The sequence below is a fragment of the Thunnus maccoyii genome, chromosome 12 (genome assembly GCF_910596095.1).
Source record: "Thunnus maccoyii chromosome 12, fThuMac1.1, whole genome shotgun sequence".
Classification (NCBI taxonomy): Eukaryota; Metazoa; Chordata; class Actinopteri; order Scombriformes; family Scombridae; genus Thunnus; species Thunnus maccoyii.
This window is the reverse complement of record NC_056544.1, coordinates 8,669,991-8,686,867: the sequence shown is the minus strand read 5'-3', so window position 1 is coordinate 8,686,867 and position 16,877 is coordinate 8,669,991. Positions and strand designations below refer to the sequence as shown.

Genomic DNA, 16,877 nt, shown 5'->3' with positions numbered 1-16,877 from the left:
TTTGCAGTGATTCTGTCATCTACTTCTATTTTTCATTCCCTTCATCATTCATCATTGTTTCTCCACCTTTCCACCCATGTGTCCCTCTAACAGGTGTGCAGTGTCCTTGCTGCACTTTAGGATTAACTTGGAACCTGCAGAGTTTTTTGGAGTGGTGTGTGTCTTGTATTTTGTGGTGTGAAGTAATCTTCCAGTGTCATCACTCTTTTAACTCTTCCAGCATCACACAAGTTAAGTGATGAAATGTATCGTGTGTTTTTCTTCAGAGCCTTGCTATGATCCGGTAAACGAGGATGAGGATCTGACATCTGCAGGACTGAAGAGATTATCACTTCGGAAAACGGGTTCCGTCAAAGGCCTCAAACTTAAACCCGCTGCTTGGGTCTCTGCTTCCAGACAGGGAAGTGTCAGGACTGCAGGCTCAGGCCACAACCCCAACAGTGAAGTGTCCCTCATTGACTTTGGGGAGGAGTTCGCCCCGACCACACCCTCCCCCTCACCTGTCATTGAAATTCCGATCCCCTCAATGGTGAAGCTGGCTTTGGAAGCAGAGAATATCCTTGACCGGACTCCACCTCAGAGTCCATGCAGGTCATTGCCCCGCCCTCTGCACCCCACACCAGTAGTGGACTGGGATGCCCGGCCATTACCCCCACCCCCAGCATATGACGATGTAGCCGGGGACGAAGATGATATGGAGGTATGGTAGGCAGTGACACAACACATTTCAAATAATGTCAAAATTTCATGAAAATGTGAATGTTTATCTCATGCTTGGTTGTCACTTAGTTGCATTAACAGAATGTTTTGAAGTTGAAAAGTGTCTAAAGATGAGCAATATGTGAACCAGTGGAGGTTTCAATGCAACTACAAATGTTAAATGTTCTTTCTCCACAAAGGTGAGCTCCATCAACAGCTCTGAGCAGCAGCACGAAGAGGAGCAGAGTGATGTCTGTAACCCAGACGAGGCTTTCTCTCCTAGACAGAGGGGCGAGGGTGAGGTTGTTGTCTCCAGGGGTTCAGACAGACCAGGCCTGGAGGACAACCTCTTTCTCCCCAACAAACAGAGCCAGGTCCCGTCCTCCTCTTTCTCCCAGTCTGCAGAGATCTTCCATGCACTCCAGCAAGAGTGCATGAGGAGGCTCAATGTGCCGACCCAGAGCTTGGCCTCATATCCTCAGACCCAAGATGGACACGTTTCCTCCACTGAGGACAAACCTCAGATCCCTCCCCGTGTCCCCATACCCCCTCGCCCCATAAAAAGGGGCGACTACACATCTGCTCGCTGGTCAAGGGACCTCTCCCTGTCCCCAACGCCAGCCGACACCACAGAGGACGTTTCAGGACCAGAACAGGACCGACCACCTCAGATCCCTCCCAGGGATCCTTTGTCCCAGCCAGGCTCCAGGACTCCCAGCCCCATGGGCCTGGTGGTGGGCTCCCCCCAGCAGAGAGTCTACTCTGTCAGCCCCACCATCATGCAGGTTCCCCTTACCTCCTGCCCCTCCACACACACCTACGGTTCCTACCTCTCCACCTCTCCAGGTAAACTCATGCCTACTACACACAGCTTTGCCTCAGATCCTAAATATGCTGCACCCAAAGTGATCCAGGCCCAGGCACAGGGGAAGGACCCCGCCAGCAAGGGCCCCTGTATCCTCCCTATCGTTCGTGATGGACGTAAAGTCAGTAATACCCACTACTACCTTCTGCCAGAGAGGCCGCCATACCTTGACCGCTACGGCCGCTTCTTCAGGGAGGCAGAGAGCCTGACTTCCAGCGGCATGGAGGACAGGCATGTGCGGCAAGCTAATACCGCCACCGTCAGACCCATGGTGGTCAGCAACCAGACTCTCCAGGGACACGCCCAGGGGCAGGGGCTCGTCCAGCAGAGCGAGCTGAAAGCTAATTTCTCCTCCAACAATAACAGCAGTCTCGGTGGGACACGGTCAGGGATGAAGACATCAGTCAGTCTCCCTCGTGTGTGTTCAGATGGGCTGACAGCGGCGGTTGTCACTGCTTCCTGTACCAGGACCGATGGAGGAGGAAACTCAGCTGACAGGGTCAAAATGGTGAGGTCATAGATATTTGGATTGCATGCTTTTTGCAATTTCTTATTTGAAATGTATATGCATTTTATGATCTAAGTTGTCAGTGAGTGCTGGAAAGCAGTGTAGCTCTTTCTCACCTTTTCTCTGAGGGTGGGTGTCTAACCTTTGCGGTGTGGTACTTACTGAAGTGTATCTTCTGTTTACAGAACATACTTGTTCTCACGAATGTTACTTTTTGATTGTTTTCTGTATATTAGACCAAACATACCATCCTAATTCAGACTGCCATCCTGCCTGTTCTCTACTTTATCTCTATATTAAGAATATGTGGTTTCATTATCATACAGCTAAGAACTGAAATATCAGACAAATTATACTAGATTAGCCTTAATATTGCACTAAGAAGTAAGAAGAAAATTTTAAGTGTGATGTAATAAGGTGCGATGCATATTTGATGCATGGCTTGCCTGACTCCTCTTAGCTGAATCTTACATTTTAATGAGAGTGACAGTTAATGTAGCTTTTTAGTGTATATAAACATTATGGTGTACAGTTTGTTACATTTGATCATACAGTGAACACAAGGGGGCAACACAGGGTCATTTTTTAGGTTGTCCACTCAGTCAATAACCTGTAGGGAAAAGTGTGTGTATGCATAGGAGCAGATGTGTGTTTCTCTCTCTGTAAGAAACAGAGACAATAAATGAGTGATTTCACATTTCTGGCACATACCGGTTTTTAACCGTTTAAATCTGTCAGAACTGAACAGATTAGCTCCCCATTCAACTTCCATTCATTATCAAAAACAAATTATGACTTATGTGTTATAGAAAAATGTAATTTTAAAACTAGAGACGTACTTATGAACACGTTGAACTAGACTCATTTTCAAGAAAGTTCCATTTGAATATCTATTCAATTCAAACTTGGTAGCATACAAACCATTTATGCATTTTTCCATTTCTCTCGCACTGAAAAAGCACAAAAATGTTATAAATTCTCCTATCTTATTTGAAAATATGCCAGTGTTCCTTGGAGACAAAGCCAGTATTAATTTTTGCTGAGAATTGAATTTAAAAGACAAGGGGCCAGAGTTTGATTTGTTTCTTTTGCCGGCCAATAGATTTTGACACCGATTGAACCTGATTGAACTGGAGTCCGAATCGCCAAAGGCTGTGCAGTACATTGATCAGGCACTTGGCATTTTGTGGTGGATACTGAGATCTGTGGCTGTAAGCTAGGTGCAGCGGGAGGGTGAGATCATATATAAACCTGTACTGCAGAGGAGTTCAATGCAAAGCATAGACATAGGCAACAGACATTTACTAGCTGCAGTACTTGTGGTAAAGGCAGCAGGAGGAGGTTACAGTATGCAGTAATATTTTTACTATAGGCATCAATCTAGTAAAATAAATATTGTTAACAAATAAAAAAAAAAAATCCACAGCTATTCTTCTGGAAAGTCCATCACACTCAGAAACACTTCAAGTATCATCTTGTTGAAATTAGAGTTAACTTATATACTCACCGGCCACTTCATCAGGTACACCAGTGTAATCTAATGCAGTCTAATAAAAGAGCTCTGCCATAAATTCTATATTTACAAAGCTTGTACATCTTCAGTTTTTGTTGACCTTGTCAGAAAGGTGATAATTCTACTCTATGTTTATTATTTAGAGCTGTTGTATTGAATTGCATTAGATTGCACAGGTGTACCTAATAAAATGGCCTTTGAGTGTATATAAAATACAGAACAAATATATTTTTGTGATGAGATAGGAGACTGTTCAAATACAGTGATACTCAAATTTCAGCAATGTGATGCTTTTTCAGGGGAAACTTCAAGTAAAGTAAAGTAAAGCTCTCTCATAACACTGCTGTCAGCTCACAGTGCCAAAAATGGTAAAAATCTTGTTTAAGTATAATAAGTATGAGGATATTTTTACCTGAAAGTCAGTTTTGGAAGTGCCTGTATGTGTGTTCAAAGTGACTTACACAGTTGTCGTGTGATTCAGGTGCAGGAGGCAGTTCACGGCGTGACACTAGAGGAGTGCCAAACCGCCCTCCAGAACCACAACTGGAATGTTCAAAAAGCTGTGCATTACCTGAAGGTGAGAGCATTTATTAGTATGCTGTGGAGAAGCTTATGTACTGCAGCCAGTTACTGAAAACCATGTTTGCCATATCATGATACTATGATTCTATAGTTATTACAGTTATCAACAGTTTTCATCAGTGTATCATATGGAGACCCAAAACTGACCAACGATTGTAAAATATAACTGAATACATCAATAAATAATATTGTTAATTAAAATTAGTTTTATAAGAAATTTAAGTTGTTTTTTTTTTTAACCTCCAGTCAGTTAAATAACATTCTGTTTTATTCTATTATTTTTCTGTTACTAGCTCTTTTTTTCTCTAACTGGCACACATTCATTCATCTATCTATTTTCCCTGCACATCATTTCCCATTTCCTTCATGTTTATATGATAATGAGATGGTAGGTTGAGGATGTGTCGCTGGATGTCAAGGGTGTGTGTGTGTGTGTTTTATGTGTGTGTAAAATCAGTGGAGCTTTATATCATTATCTTCATCTTCAAGTGCATATCTCTTGTACCAGAATGGAAATAAGTCTTGGACTAATTCTTAATTTTTTGGTAGAAGCGTGTGATTTGGTGTCTCTTTTCTCATCATGTCAAATAATCTGAAAACTTATTTCATAAAAGTTGATCGGAGGCAACATAAGGAAAAGGCTTTTCTTTTTTGTTACCAACTGATTGGAAGTTAAAGGGAAAGTAAAAAGTTTTATTTTGTGAAAATAAAATATAATAAAAATGAATATAAGTAATTATTTTACATTTAATTTAGTTACATTGTTTACTCATCTGAAAACCTTTTGTCAGCTTTGGGCCTCCATAATATTGAAGTAACTATATTAACAGTGTTAATACATGCCAGACATTAAATAAATGGTTACATATAAAGTCAGGAGCAAATAAAAGTAATATTAGTCTCATAAAGTTAGTTATGTTATTTTAAATTAGTTGTATTAGTCTCTAAATAATAAAGTAAGCTGTCAGACAATAAAAACAAACTGATTTAATAAAACAAACTTTTTTACAGGCAACGTAAGTACGACAAACATGGTTTCATTCCATGAGAATAAAAGCCCCATGATACAGATGAGTGATTACGTTGCAGCACTGCAGTTATTAAAGGACAACTAGAGTCCTCAGTGGTAAACATTGCTGTGCTCCTCAGAGTCCTTTTCTGTAATAAGCTTTTTTTGGCTGGACCGCAACAGTGGTGCCATCTGTCCATCACTGAGTCATTCACTGTCTGACTGACTGACTGAGTGATGAAGTTACACCATCGGCCGACGGCTGTTGAAGCCAAGTATCCCAGGATGTGCTTTGCAGCAACTGACAGCAATGGCGGAGATTAAGCTATTGTAATTTTCGCTCTTGGACTGTTAATGTCACTGTGTCTTTTTTTTTTTCCAGGCAAGAAAATAACATTTATATTTACAGTATGTGGTCAGTTTATCCACGCCTATTTGAGAAGAGAGGATCTGTGCGCCGTCACTAAACACTTAGCTATTAATGATTATTTTGATAGCTACAGCAACTATTTTTCGGATTGTGGTTAAGTGAAATAATATATAACACATATTAAAAAATAGCCTCAATCTTAACTCAGCCCTTCAACAACACTATATAGTCTACACCCAAAATCTGGTGCAATGTATTTTAAGTATTTTTAATGTTTTTCTTACACGCAAAGCACCTTGAGTTACAACTACTGTATGAAAAGTGCAGTACAAATAAATAAACTGAAACTCACATAAAAACAAACATCTTAAAAATGCTGTGATGTCCATGTCTGATAGTAACCAGGCAACACACAAACTAAAAGCCCTCTTCATACATGGTCCAGCCATATATATACCAGGTTTTGACCTAGTTCTGCTTAATAAAGGATATAACTGCAAACAGGTAGACATTGAAAGTTGTTGAATGTAATCTTTACTTAATAGGGTCATATCAGGTTATGATAAGAGCTACTCTGTTGATCCCTCAAGGAAAATCAGGTCATTGCTACAGCAATGAGCCTGCTATAAATAAAAAAGCATTTGACACTCTAATGTGTCTACAGCAGTCTTCAGCACCCTCTTAGCTGGCTGTGTATGGGGCCACTGAGGCAGGATACATAACGTGTTTGGATGGCAGCAGGCGCAAGGGAACACTTGAGTGCTCCTTAATAGTAGCAGCTAGTCTAGAGGATAAAGAAAATGCAATCTAAAAGTCTCAAATGCAATCTAAACAGAAGAAGTGTGTTTGTTTAAAGATGTAATCATTTTACAATGTGCTTACTGGTGCTGAAATCACACTCACATGAATAAGTTAAAAGATTATTCTGTCTTATTGTATCTGACCCTGTGACTCCACTATATCGTCCCATCTCATCCTTTCTCTCTCCCTTACTTTGGACCCAGCTTCTTAGAGTTTTTCATCTTTTTAATGTCTCTCCGCAGGTGGAGCAGTTGTTCTGTTTGGGTCTGAGGAGCAGGTCTGAGTGTCTTAAGCTGCTGGAGATGTGTGACTGGAACCTGGAGGTGGCCAGCACTCAGATGTTAGATAACTATGGATCCACAACAAGACAGAGGTACAACTACAGTATATATCCTATAGCTGCACCCAGAGTGTCTAATGTACATCGAGTCTAGATTTTTAATCTTGCATCTTTGGCATTGTGACAGTAATGCTTATTGAGTGCATGTTTGGTCATTGTTGCCGGAAATTGAATCCATTCACTTGCGACCTTGCCCCACATGCTGACATGAGGCCAGTTTCATCACATTTGTCTTTGCGAAGCATACCATTAAAATGCAAATGCAGGTCACATGGGTCAAATGAAGAGGATAAATTTCGTTCCATGTATGTGAGTGCTGAGAAATGATAATAAAGAGGGTTTTAATCTTAAAATCTGATTCCTAGCTGGGTTTACCTGCTGGAGATTTCACCCTCCTCCAAATATGAATTGACTGCAAGTGAACTAAAAATTTACCAGCAGACATAGAAGAACACTGTTGCTGCTTTCTTAATGAGTCTTGGGTAAGGCTAAAGCTGTTAGACTGAAGAAGTTGTCTGCTTTGTTGAACAGTTCCATTCTATAGAAATGATATATATTATGGAAATGCTTTTGATTCTTGAAAAGTAGGTCTCTTTTGTTTTATTTTCTCAGTCTAATTCAAAGCTTCTTCATATTTGCAGGCGGTGACAGAAATCTCAAGCTGCTGAGCTCTGATTGGAATTTCATCCTCAATACCATCAGAGGGGGTGACTCTGCTCCTGACCCTCTTGTTTGACTCTTCAGTCACACATCCAATCAGAAGACTGTTATTTGAGTGTAGGAATCAAGCACATTTTCACTCAACTTGCACAAAATACCAAACTTCATTACGGCTCCATTTATACTCACCATGGATACAGAAACTTAGCCTGGGAGCAAAAAAGACTTGTTGCACTTATTAAGAAATTGCATACCACCATTCATCATCTTTCAAAAATGACAAATGACACTGTCCTTGTGCATTCAAGGCTATTTGGTCAATGAGTCACCCTAACAGGTCCCTACAGTATCACAGATTCTGGGTGCTACCATACTCTCTCAGATCCACTTACTACTATCATCACTGCCACAATAAGACTCTTTTCTTTTTGTTAAAGTCATTAAACGGTCAGGTTGAGGTGAAAATGAAGAGGTGAAAATGAGTTAAATAGCACAAATACACAGATGCACTGTGTATAAAAGGTCCACACTTTGCCAAGAGATCATCATATCGTGTCAGGATATGCCAAGAACTATTAAATAGTACAGTTTGACTGAAAACTGGTGTTTCAGTATAGTTTACCTCTTCAACATCCAAACACAACAAAATACAAAACCGATATTTAATTGGCTGTTCAGGCCATACTGTAGAAGTAATTTAGCCTGTTTACGGCTATAAAGATGAATGGTTATAGTGATTATGAAGACTGTCTGCTGCTGAAAGCCTGTGCAGGAAAGTGAGAATGTGTGTGTGTGTAAACACATTTAGCTCACCTCTTCAGTCATGATGAATTTTTACAATTTGATGTGGGGAGTTAGTCAGTATTAACACCTCACCTAAGACTCAAAGTGTTGACCTTAATCAAGAAAATTAATGGGAAAAGAAGATTAGAAAATGTACTTTTTATTTACCTACAAAACTAAATGTATGTACAGTATGTGTGGCAACAATTGTATTAAATATTGGTATATTTTAGTTTTGAATATAAAGCTCAGAGACCAGAGAAGACTGTTTTGTCCATTGCTAGTCAGTCTATTCTCTAAATGATTTGAATGTGTCTCCACTTGAGTTAAACACCAATCTGTGAGTATTGCCTCATGTGGTTCAAGAAGAAAAACGGCCACCCAGTCAGTGGAAACTTCCTTCACCCCAGTCTTTAGTCTTTCCTTATTCCTTCCGTCTAAGCACTTTGCCCACACAGAACTCCTGTGCATCAGCTGAAAACTCCTGCCAACTTGGTATTTTCTGCATGCACCTAGACTACGTTGGCAGCTAATAAGAGCAATGTAGTGAAATTCACCCTCAGGCACAGATCCAGCCCCATAATCATCACTTACAACCACAACTGTGATATTTTGGTCAGCAGCTTTAGGGGCAATAATTTAAAACTGGGGAGTACGCGTCAGCTAGGGGTGAACTCACTGCTGGACGTGACAGTACATTTTCTGTCTGGGTTTTATCGCACCACAGCCCTCAGCAATGAACGGTCAATATGTAAGGTTTAAAATTCAGTCAACACAGAGAACTTTTCTTCCGGCTTGTGTTCAAAGAGGAAAGGACTTTGACTTCTAAAATTCACTTTAATGTGGTCAACAAATCATTGAAAAACAATACTAGACACACAATCCCTCCGGTGCTTCTCTCCACAGGAAACGAGAACCTTCTTTGCCAACTGGTACTAATCTATTTAAATTATAAGCGTGTATGTCCACATGTAGACCCCTGGATTTGCTCCAAACCATCAAGCCCCTCCATATGTCCACAAAAACCCAGAGCCGTTCTGTTTGGGCAGAAACTTTAAATGGCCTCTGAAGAAGTTAATACAGAGTTTAAAAAAACGTGTTGGAAATATATTTTATAAAGGATGTACAGTACTGATTTTGGATGACAACCTTCAGTAAAAGCTTCCTCTCGTGTGCAATAAGGCTGCTGTAGAACCTGTAACCTCCTAGTCTGTCCATCCATCAGTGCCATCCAGTGAAAATAGAGCTTTCATTGTCATTACGTATCCTTGTTGCACAGGAAACAATTGTCTGATACCATTTTCAGTATAAAGTGTTTGGTGAGTCAGTTTTTCCTCCCGAAAGTAGAAAGAAGTTGTCCTTTTACCATTTGGTAACCAGTGCATAAGGACAACTTGATGTGAGGGCTGCTTCCACAGTCTGTTAATGTGTTGTTTCTCTTTATACCAAGCTGCTGTAGATGTGTTAGAAGGACTGAAGTGAACCTTGTGGTGTTATGATCGACCCAAAGCAACATTCTCCTGTTGTGGTGTTGAAACTCTGATGTTAGAAAACTCTGTTCAGTTCTGTTTAGTCTTTGTTCGCCAGATCGGTTTCTTCTGAAACTGTCTGCGTTTTTAAGTCACTTATATTGTTTTTGCTGTTTTTCCTTCAATCCAACTTGCCATTTCTGTCTCATTTATATGTATTTGCTTCCCAGAATGTGTTTTATTTGAAATGCCTACTTGTACAGTTGGTTCTCGTTTTTTCTCCTCCTGGGTTGATGGAAATGCTCAAGAGAAGTTCATGCTGCCGAATTTATAAATGTATTTTTTATTAAAGAGTTAATTATTTTTTACCTCTCTCCCTGTTCATGGATTTTTTCACATCACCTTCAAGTTTTCTTTGATCAGTTTGAGTATTGAGCTTGAGTTCACTGCTTGGGATATCAAGCTACCTGGATTTAGTTTTTTAGTAAATCCAACAAGTTCCACACAACCTGGAGGGTTGTGTGGAACTTGTCGGATTTTGGATAAGAGCTAATTATTAAAATATAACAAAAGTTTGACTAATTAGCTTTGACAAAATCATTTTATTTGAAACTGCAGCATTACTGTCCTCTTCAGCATTATTAATAAGCACCACAACAGGATTAAGCTCCAGGAACATGTATGTTTACAGTATCTAACGCTTCACTTCCTAGATTATCAGTCAATGACAATTTTGAAAATCAATCAGCATGCTAGCATGCTAAAAATCAGCATGCTAGCATGATGATTTGCTGCATTTCTTTTTATGTTTAGGAATAACTTTAGGTTCTGGACAGTTGGTTGGATGCAAGCACTTTTAGGACACTGCCTCAGGCTCTGAGAACTTGTGATGGACATTTTTCATGACTTTCTAAGTCATAAGAGTTAGGGCGGGAAATGGGCCAGGTTTATATATCGGCCAATATTAGCTTATTGCACAGTGCCGGGACACACGCTGTCAATCACTTGCTTGGTGGCCTACGGGCATTAAGCATCAAAACAGGTTCAGCAGGGAGAATGAGAAAACTTAACCAAAAACAAATCTGAGGACTGAGAGCAAAGGAAGATAAGACACGTAGAAACAGTCCGAGAATGGAAATTGGCTATTTCATACAGTAATTAAGAGGATACATTATTACATGACCAGCTTTGCAAGTTTCAGTTTTTAAGCTAATGTTTACATTTGTGGAATGAGTTTTGTATTCATGTTCATGATTTAGATAACACATTTACAGAAATTATTTTTTAAAATTTGTGATGTTTTTTACATTAATATTTTAATTTGTCACCATGGTTTTTAGAGCTTTTTTGTGTTTTCCTGCTGCTGGAAACTGACGAGAGCTGAGAGAGTGAACCAAAATAGTAGAGTTTAGGGCTGGAAAGCGAAATCAATGACTTTAAATTACACTACAAGGCACAGTGAAATATTCAAGTGAAACAAAATGAAAGTTTTGAGCTCTGTGCGTGCAGTGGATTGTGAGTGATTTTATAAGGAAGCAGTTATCAGAACTCTCCCTCCACCAGCCCTCATGGCTTTAGTGTGTGTGTGATGTGACAGATCAATCCCAATCAATTAGGCTGTGTTTGTGTTTGTGATCATCGACGTTCCGACAATGCAAGGCCTTGATCGCTGTGAGAAAATAAACCCCTGGACCTTGCATGTGTCGACCGTATTGATCCTCACCACACACATATCAATTGACCTTCATATTATATATTCATACCATTTGCTGTAGCACCAAACACTTTATGGTTCATAGTTCATAAATTGTTTATAGTGTGTTAGGACCTAAATGAGCATATCGTGGACTCATTTGTTTATTGATGATACGCATGGAATCCTAATGATGAAAAACACCTTTGAGTCAATAAAACATAAAATACTATTAACACAGAATAAAAACTTAACGATGTGGCAGAGCAAAGAACAGATTGGTGGAAATTTTAAAAGATGGCAAAGAGTAGGAAACTGCCAACCCCTCAGTCACACAAACACACATTGTCTGAGATTTTTCAACTGCCCCACCATTCATCATCTTTATTCTCTTTACTTTGCTATTGTAGCTGTGGAGCTTCTGCTTACTAATGAGGGTGTGTCTGTGTGTGTGTGTGCATGTGTACCATTACCCAGTCCTGTTGTTTTGGGCACCAGAGCCATGGGCTCACAGGAATCCCCAGAGAAATTATTGTGGTTTTCATCAAACAGAAGAGGGTAAATGAAGTGAAAAGAGAGACAAAAAAGCAGGGGAAGAGCTGCCAAGTGCAGAGGAGCAGATAAGAGTTTACCTTGTGCTGCCGTGTGGAAAAGAAATCCTCCGGCATATATATTTATCTGTGTGTGTGTCTACAGTTTACTTTGTAGAATATGATTTCAACATCTCTCTTTGCTCTTTTTTCTCTTTTTCTTTATAACATAATATAATATATTATAATATTATACATTTTTTAACAAAGGTACATTTTTCCCCAAGAAGACTGTCTTGTTCCTTCCTCACCATATCCTCTGTTGTTCTGAGTTGCTCAGAGCTTTAGCTCTTTAGCTCGGAGCTGAGCGTATAGCACAGTCACAAACCTTTACTGAGCAATGGATCGGCCAACTGAGGAGTGGAGAGAGACAGACTGAGGGAGGGCACACAGGAGAGACTTTTGAGAAGTCAAAGAGAAAGAAAAGAAGGAAAATCAGTAACTTTAAGCAGTGGAGCTCCCCTCACCGGTGACTGAAAGCATACTACAGTACACAGTATACTGTACATGTCACAGCAGGAAATGCAAGGGGCCATAGCTGCGGGAACATGATTTCAGTTAGGGTTGCAGGGGTGCTGACTATTATTTATTGACTATCATTTGGAGTAAAGTAGCCGTCCTCCTGATAAATCCTGAGCTCCATCAAAGCTGTCAAAAAAATGTTATTTGTTATTTCAGAAGCTAAAAGTTTAATTCAGTTTCCTCTGTCCTGTCAAGTTAATACAGTTTTTAGTCTGGCTGCTTAAATGTCCCACAATGTTTGCTGCAGTGACATTACTGTGAACATGGAAACGTCTCTCTAATGGTTAAAGTAAACACTCATACATCAATACAACACACAATAAAGAAATCACCTGGAAAGCTGGTACTGCTCGACATAATTTAAAAAGCAATATAGCCTGCAGGGACCGGTTCTTTTCCTCACTCCACTATCTTTTCTCACAAAGTCTATTTTTGCCACACTGGCTCACACACACACGACAGAAAAAAATTATTGCAACAACACAAATGGGCCTATAAGTCGCCAGCCACCTGGAGGCACCTGGTGGAGCTAATATCATTAAAGATCTGGTATCGCGGCCCTTTTTGACTCGTTTTTATAAATAGAGTCTATTTTAAACACACCTGTGACATTTTATTCACCAAAGGTTGTTTAGATTTCTCTAAATCCATCTTTCCTTACAGCCTAGATTCCCCTCTGTCCTCCGGCAGACTGTTTCGGAAGCTATTTACATAAAATGTGCATTATTAATGATCACCCACTCTGATTGGCTGGAGGTGGGGCCCCCACCTTCACCCCCAGCCAATCAGAATACTACCTAATGAATAATGGAAGTTCCCTTTTGCCACATCTTTACCTGGAGTAATGTCTGCAGGGTTAGGGTTAGTAAAGCAGGTTATGAACTGGAGCCTGATCATGAACAAAGGGGAAAAACCTGCTGTTACACAGCTGAGATTTCAACTGGATGTTTAGGTAAATTAAATTGATAAATTGTCTACGTTTCCTCACAAAGTAAAAGTAATTATTTCAAACATAGCTGGAGGTTGCTAGCTTAGCTTTAGCCCAGATATATTCTTTTAGCTGAGTAACAGAACTGTGTTTTAAAACTTTGTCCGTACTGAGTTTCGTTAAGCCGACTGTTGGCCGTAAAATGTGCGGAACATACACACACAACCACATGCGGAGGGAAGAATGTTTCCAAAACTGAATTTCAGCCATTCTTGATGTAAATTTCCATTGTCTGGAAGGCTGTTAAGTCTTTTTAGTTGCTGAACAACCAGCAACACTTCAAGTGTCCTGCTTTGCTTGTTATCTGGCTGAAATGCAAACTCCGACTACAGGAGTTACGGCAGGGGTCGGCTCATGCTAAAACTTCCTAGCACATCTGATTTGACTTTCTGGTGTGACTTTCTAGTGTGTTCCGCCTCAACACCACTCACACTTGAGCTGCAAATTTCAACATTTCAAATAACATAAAAAGACTGAGAAGAAAGGACTATACTTTTAAAGCACAGGAGGCCCCCTACCATCTGCCTAATCCATCCCAAGGCCCATTTTTCTTGTTTTCCACAACCCCAGCCCTTTAATGATAGCTGCATTCAATTTAGATGTGTCAGTTCCCGGTCCTGGTATTGTGCATGCTCGCTCACTGGCTTGGCTTACTGGGACACTTAAACACAGCCATTGCTAATGATGTTGGGACGATATTCAACGATTCTAATTAGCAAAGTGATTTTTTATTTCCACTTGTACGGTTTTGTACTGTGAGTTTATCAGAGCATTTAGCTGGCTGGGAATTATGTGGATGAGAACAGTGATACTGAACTAAAAAAATAAGGTTGTGGGCCGTAAATCTAAAACATTGAGCTGAAAGTGGCTAAAACGATCTGTAGAGCTGAGGGGAACTGCAGAGTTGGTTGTAATTCTCTGTGGGTTTGTTTCCATGCAATTCCTTACACATTACTCAGAGTCTTTTGATCCATTGTTAATATAAAAATATTGATTAGTGCAGCTTTAAAGACCCTGCACACCAATGTTACACCCACACAGGTGATTTTACTTATTCTGGCAGATTAGACCTGTTCTCAAGACAGTATGGCTGACTGACATCCCCTTCTTATTAGTCTAGTAGACTCATGTACTTTCCAGCATAGTTTTGCCCACCTTCAACCTGAACAAAGATCTACCACCCAAAATAACTAAAAAAAGCCCTTGTGGGGCTTTAATCTCTTCCAATCCCACTCCCCTGCTATAGATCCATTTTTAGGGGGGACAGGGGATGTTCAGGGGGAGGTCAACAGTATATGACACATAGAAGTGGTTTACATCATCTGAAAGATGTGAGCCTGAAGGTTAATTTGAGATGCAGCACTGTGTGTCAAGTTTTTCTAGTAATAAATCTGTAATGAACATTATGTTTTGGTTAGGCACCTATTCAAAATTTTTAAGTTTAGAGTGTATAAGAGCCTAGAACATTATGATGGAAGTATATGACAGTCATCGCCATGCTCAGTTATGTCTCATAAGTTGTTGCAGCAATTTTTGGGTTGATAGCATTTGTTGCACAGATTTGGTGCAAAATTTAGCCATTTTGACCACTTGAGAATTTATAAAAATACCCCATTAAGACATTTGGAGATTTCTATAAGAATTGTATTTTTTCAGCAATTGGATGGCAAGTACTTCTGTTCTGGAAATTGCTCAGAAACTCCCTTATTGTCAATTAACCTAGGAAAGCCATACATCCTCTGAATGCCCTCGGTCTCTGGTCTGTGGTTGTAAAGTTTCATGAGGCTGTGATTATCCTTGAGGTCACTATAGGTCATTTTATACAGTGATGTCAAGTTTCAAAAAATGGTCTCACTATGGCAAATGGCTCCTATGGGGACTAACATCATCACACATGAATACAATCAGGCTCACTGAATCCGCAAAGTCTCAGCTTTCCAGTCATACCCAATTTATGCAATTCCAAGACTGTTTAGGGACCCCAGTATGCAGAATTATTCAAATACACCATTTTTAGAATAGGTGAAAATAACACATTTATACTGCTTGCAAAAACTGGCATGTGTGTAAAAGGGGAGACTCGCCATGCCAGTTTTTCCCTTGCCAAAATTTAGCCTAAATTTGGAGTGTTATTTAGCCCTTTTCGTTGGTACCAAAGGATTCCTTAGATCGTCTAGTTTCATATGATACCAGTATCTTCACTGTAGCTTTAAAAATGAGCCCACTACAGCCTCTGAAAGACAGTAATGTCACCTGCAGACACCAGTGTCTGCGGGGAGTGGAAGAGGTTAAAGAAGACAAAACATGTTGTAGGAATTAAATCTTTTACTGCCTCTCTTATTTTTCCTCTTCCTTTCTCTCTCCAATGGCCCTCATTATCTCTCCCTTCGACATTGATCACTTTTTTTTCACAATAATGAACCTCCACACTGAAAATCGATTAATCATTGTTCTTTAGCCATTCTTTAGCCATTGCTCATGGCTAAAGGTAGCTCTTTGTTCGATGTCCCCATGTGCTTGAAGGTTATTATAGAATTATCTAACTAATGAACTCCCATTTGATCCCTGAACGCCACCTTCTTAACTATTTATAACCCTTGTTTGAATACAGTATCCAATCCCTTCTGGAAACTCCTTACAGTATAACCCATAATATTAACTTATTCTGGAATTAATCTCCCATGAGGCCTTAAAATATCACATGATATAATCATATATGCCGAGCGGCTGTGGAGCATGTCCTATCATTCGACAAAATGAGATGTGAATATGTGAATGTTTAAATGTTTAGAGAGCCTTGCTGTTATTGGGCATATGAATGACTGTCTGACGATTATATTGGTACATTATGTGCATGTTCCCTCTACCGACCTCCAGTCATGGATGTAATTGGATTGCTGGAAGTGCCGATACACGTGTATACCCAGACGTATTACACAGAACAGGTGCACGTGTGGCCTGGAGGTATAGGTGGACAGTTAGAAGTATCATGTTGTGAGTGTATGACAGCTGCAAGATATAAAACTTTTCGACTGCATTAACTGCTGTCTGTTAATATGTAACAGGAGTGCTCCTTGTACTTTTGCTGCAATTACTTAAAAACTAAGTGTGCATTCATATAAGGAGCGGTGTTCGTGTTGGTCCCACTTTTTTCACATTATTGCCTTCCACTGCAAAAGCTCCCCACTAGTTACCATTATATATGATTACAAATTCCATGAGGCATTTTTGACAGACAAATAACCAGAGATTCACTTTATAGAAAAGGTTTTAATGATAGTGGTGGTGGTGTAGTATCAGTCATTTTTGGGGGTAATCAAAAAGCAATTTCTGGATACTCAAGACTTGATTTAAAAAAATGAAGCAAAAGTGACTGTTCCCTTAGTAAGAGAAGTAATAGCACTGCCATTTTTGTCAGGGTAAGAAAAAAAAGAAGCTGTACACCACTTACAGTATGCCATATTCAAGAAATTGAAGGGAGTGGA

General features: G+C 39.9%; 1 protein-coding gene across 7 annotated transcripts in view; it reads left to right on the top strand.

Moving 5' to 3' along the window:
• tnk2b (tyrosine kinase, non-receptor, 2b) overlaps nucleotides 1-9,967 on the top strand; it is a 62,937-nt gene extending 52,970 nt beyond the window's left edge. For all 7 annotated transcript variants that reach the window (XM_042428945.1, XM_042428942.1, XM_042428939.1 and 4 more), the window contains 5 exons: nucleotides 267-700; nucleotides 900-2,072; nucleotides 4,067-4,162; nucleotides 6,590-6,720; nucleotides 7,329-9,967. In XM_042428945.1, coding sequence (XP_042284879.1) covers nucleotides 267-700; nucleotides 900-2,072; nucleotides 4,067-4,162; nucleotides 6,590-6,720; nucleotides 7,329-7,335 — 1,841 coding nt within the window. In that variant the 3' untranslated portion in view covers nucleotides 7,336-9,967. The remainder of the gene's footprint in view (nucleotides 1-266; nucleotides 701-899; nucleotides 2,073-4,066; nucleotides 4,163-6,589; nucleotides 6,721-7,328) is intronic.
• Nucleotides 9,968-16,877: the final 6,910 nt, after the last annotated feature.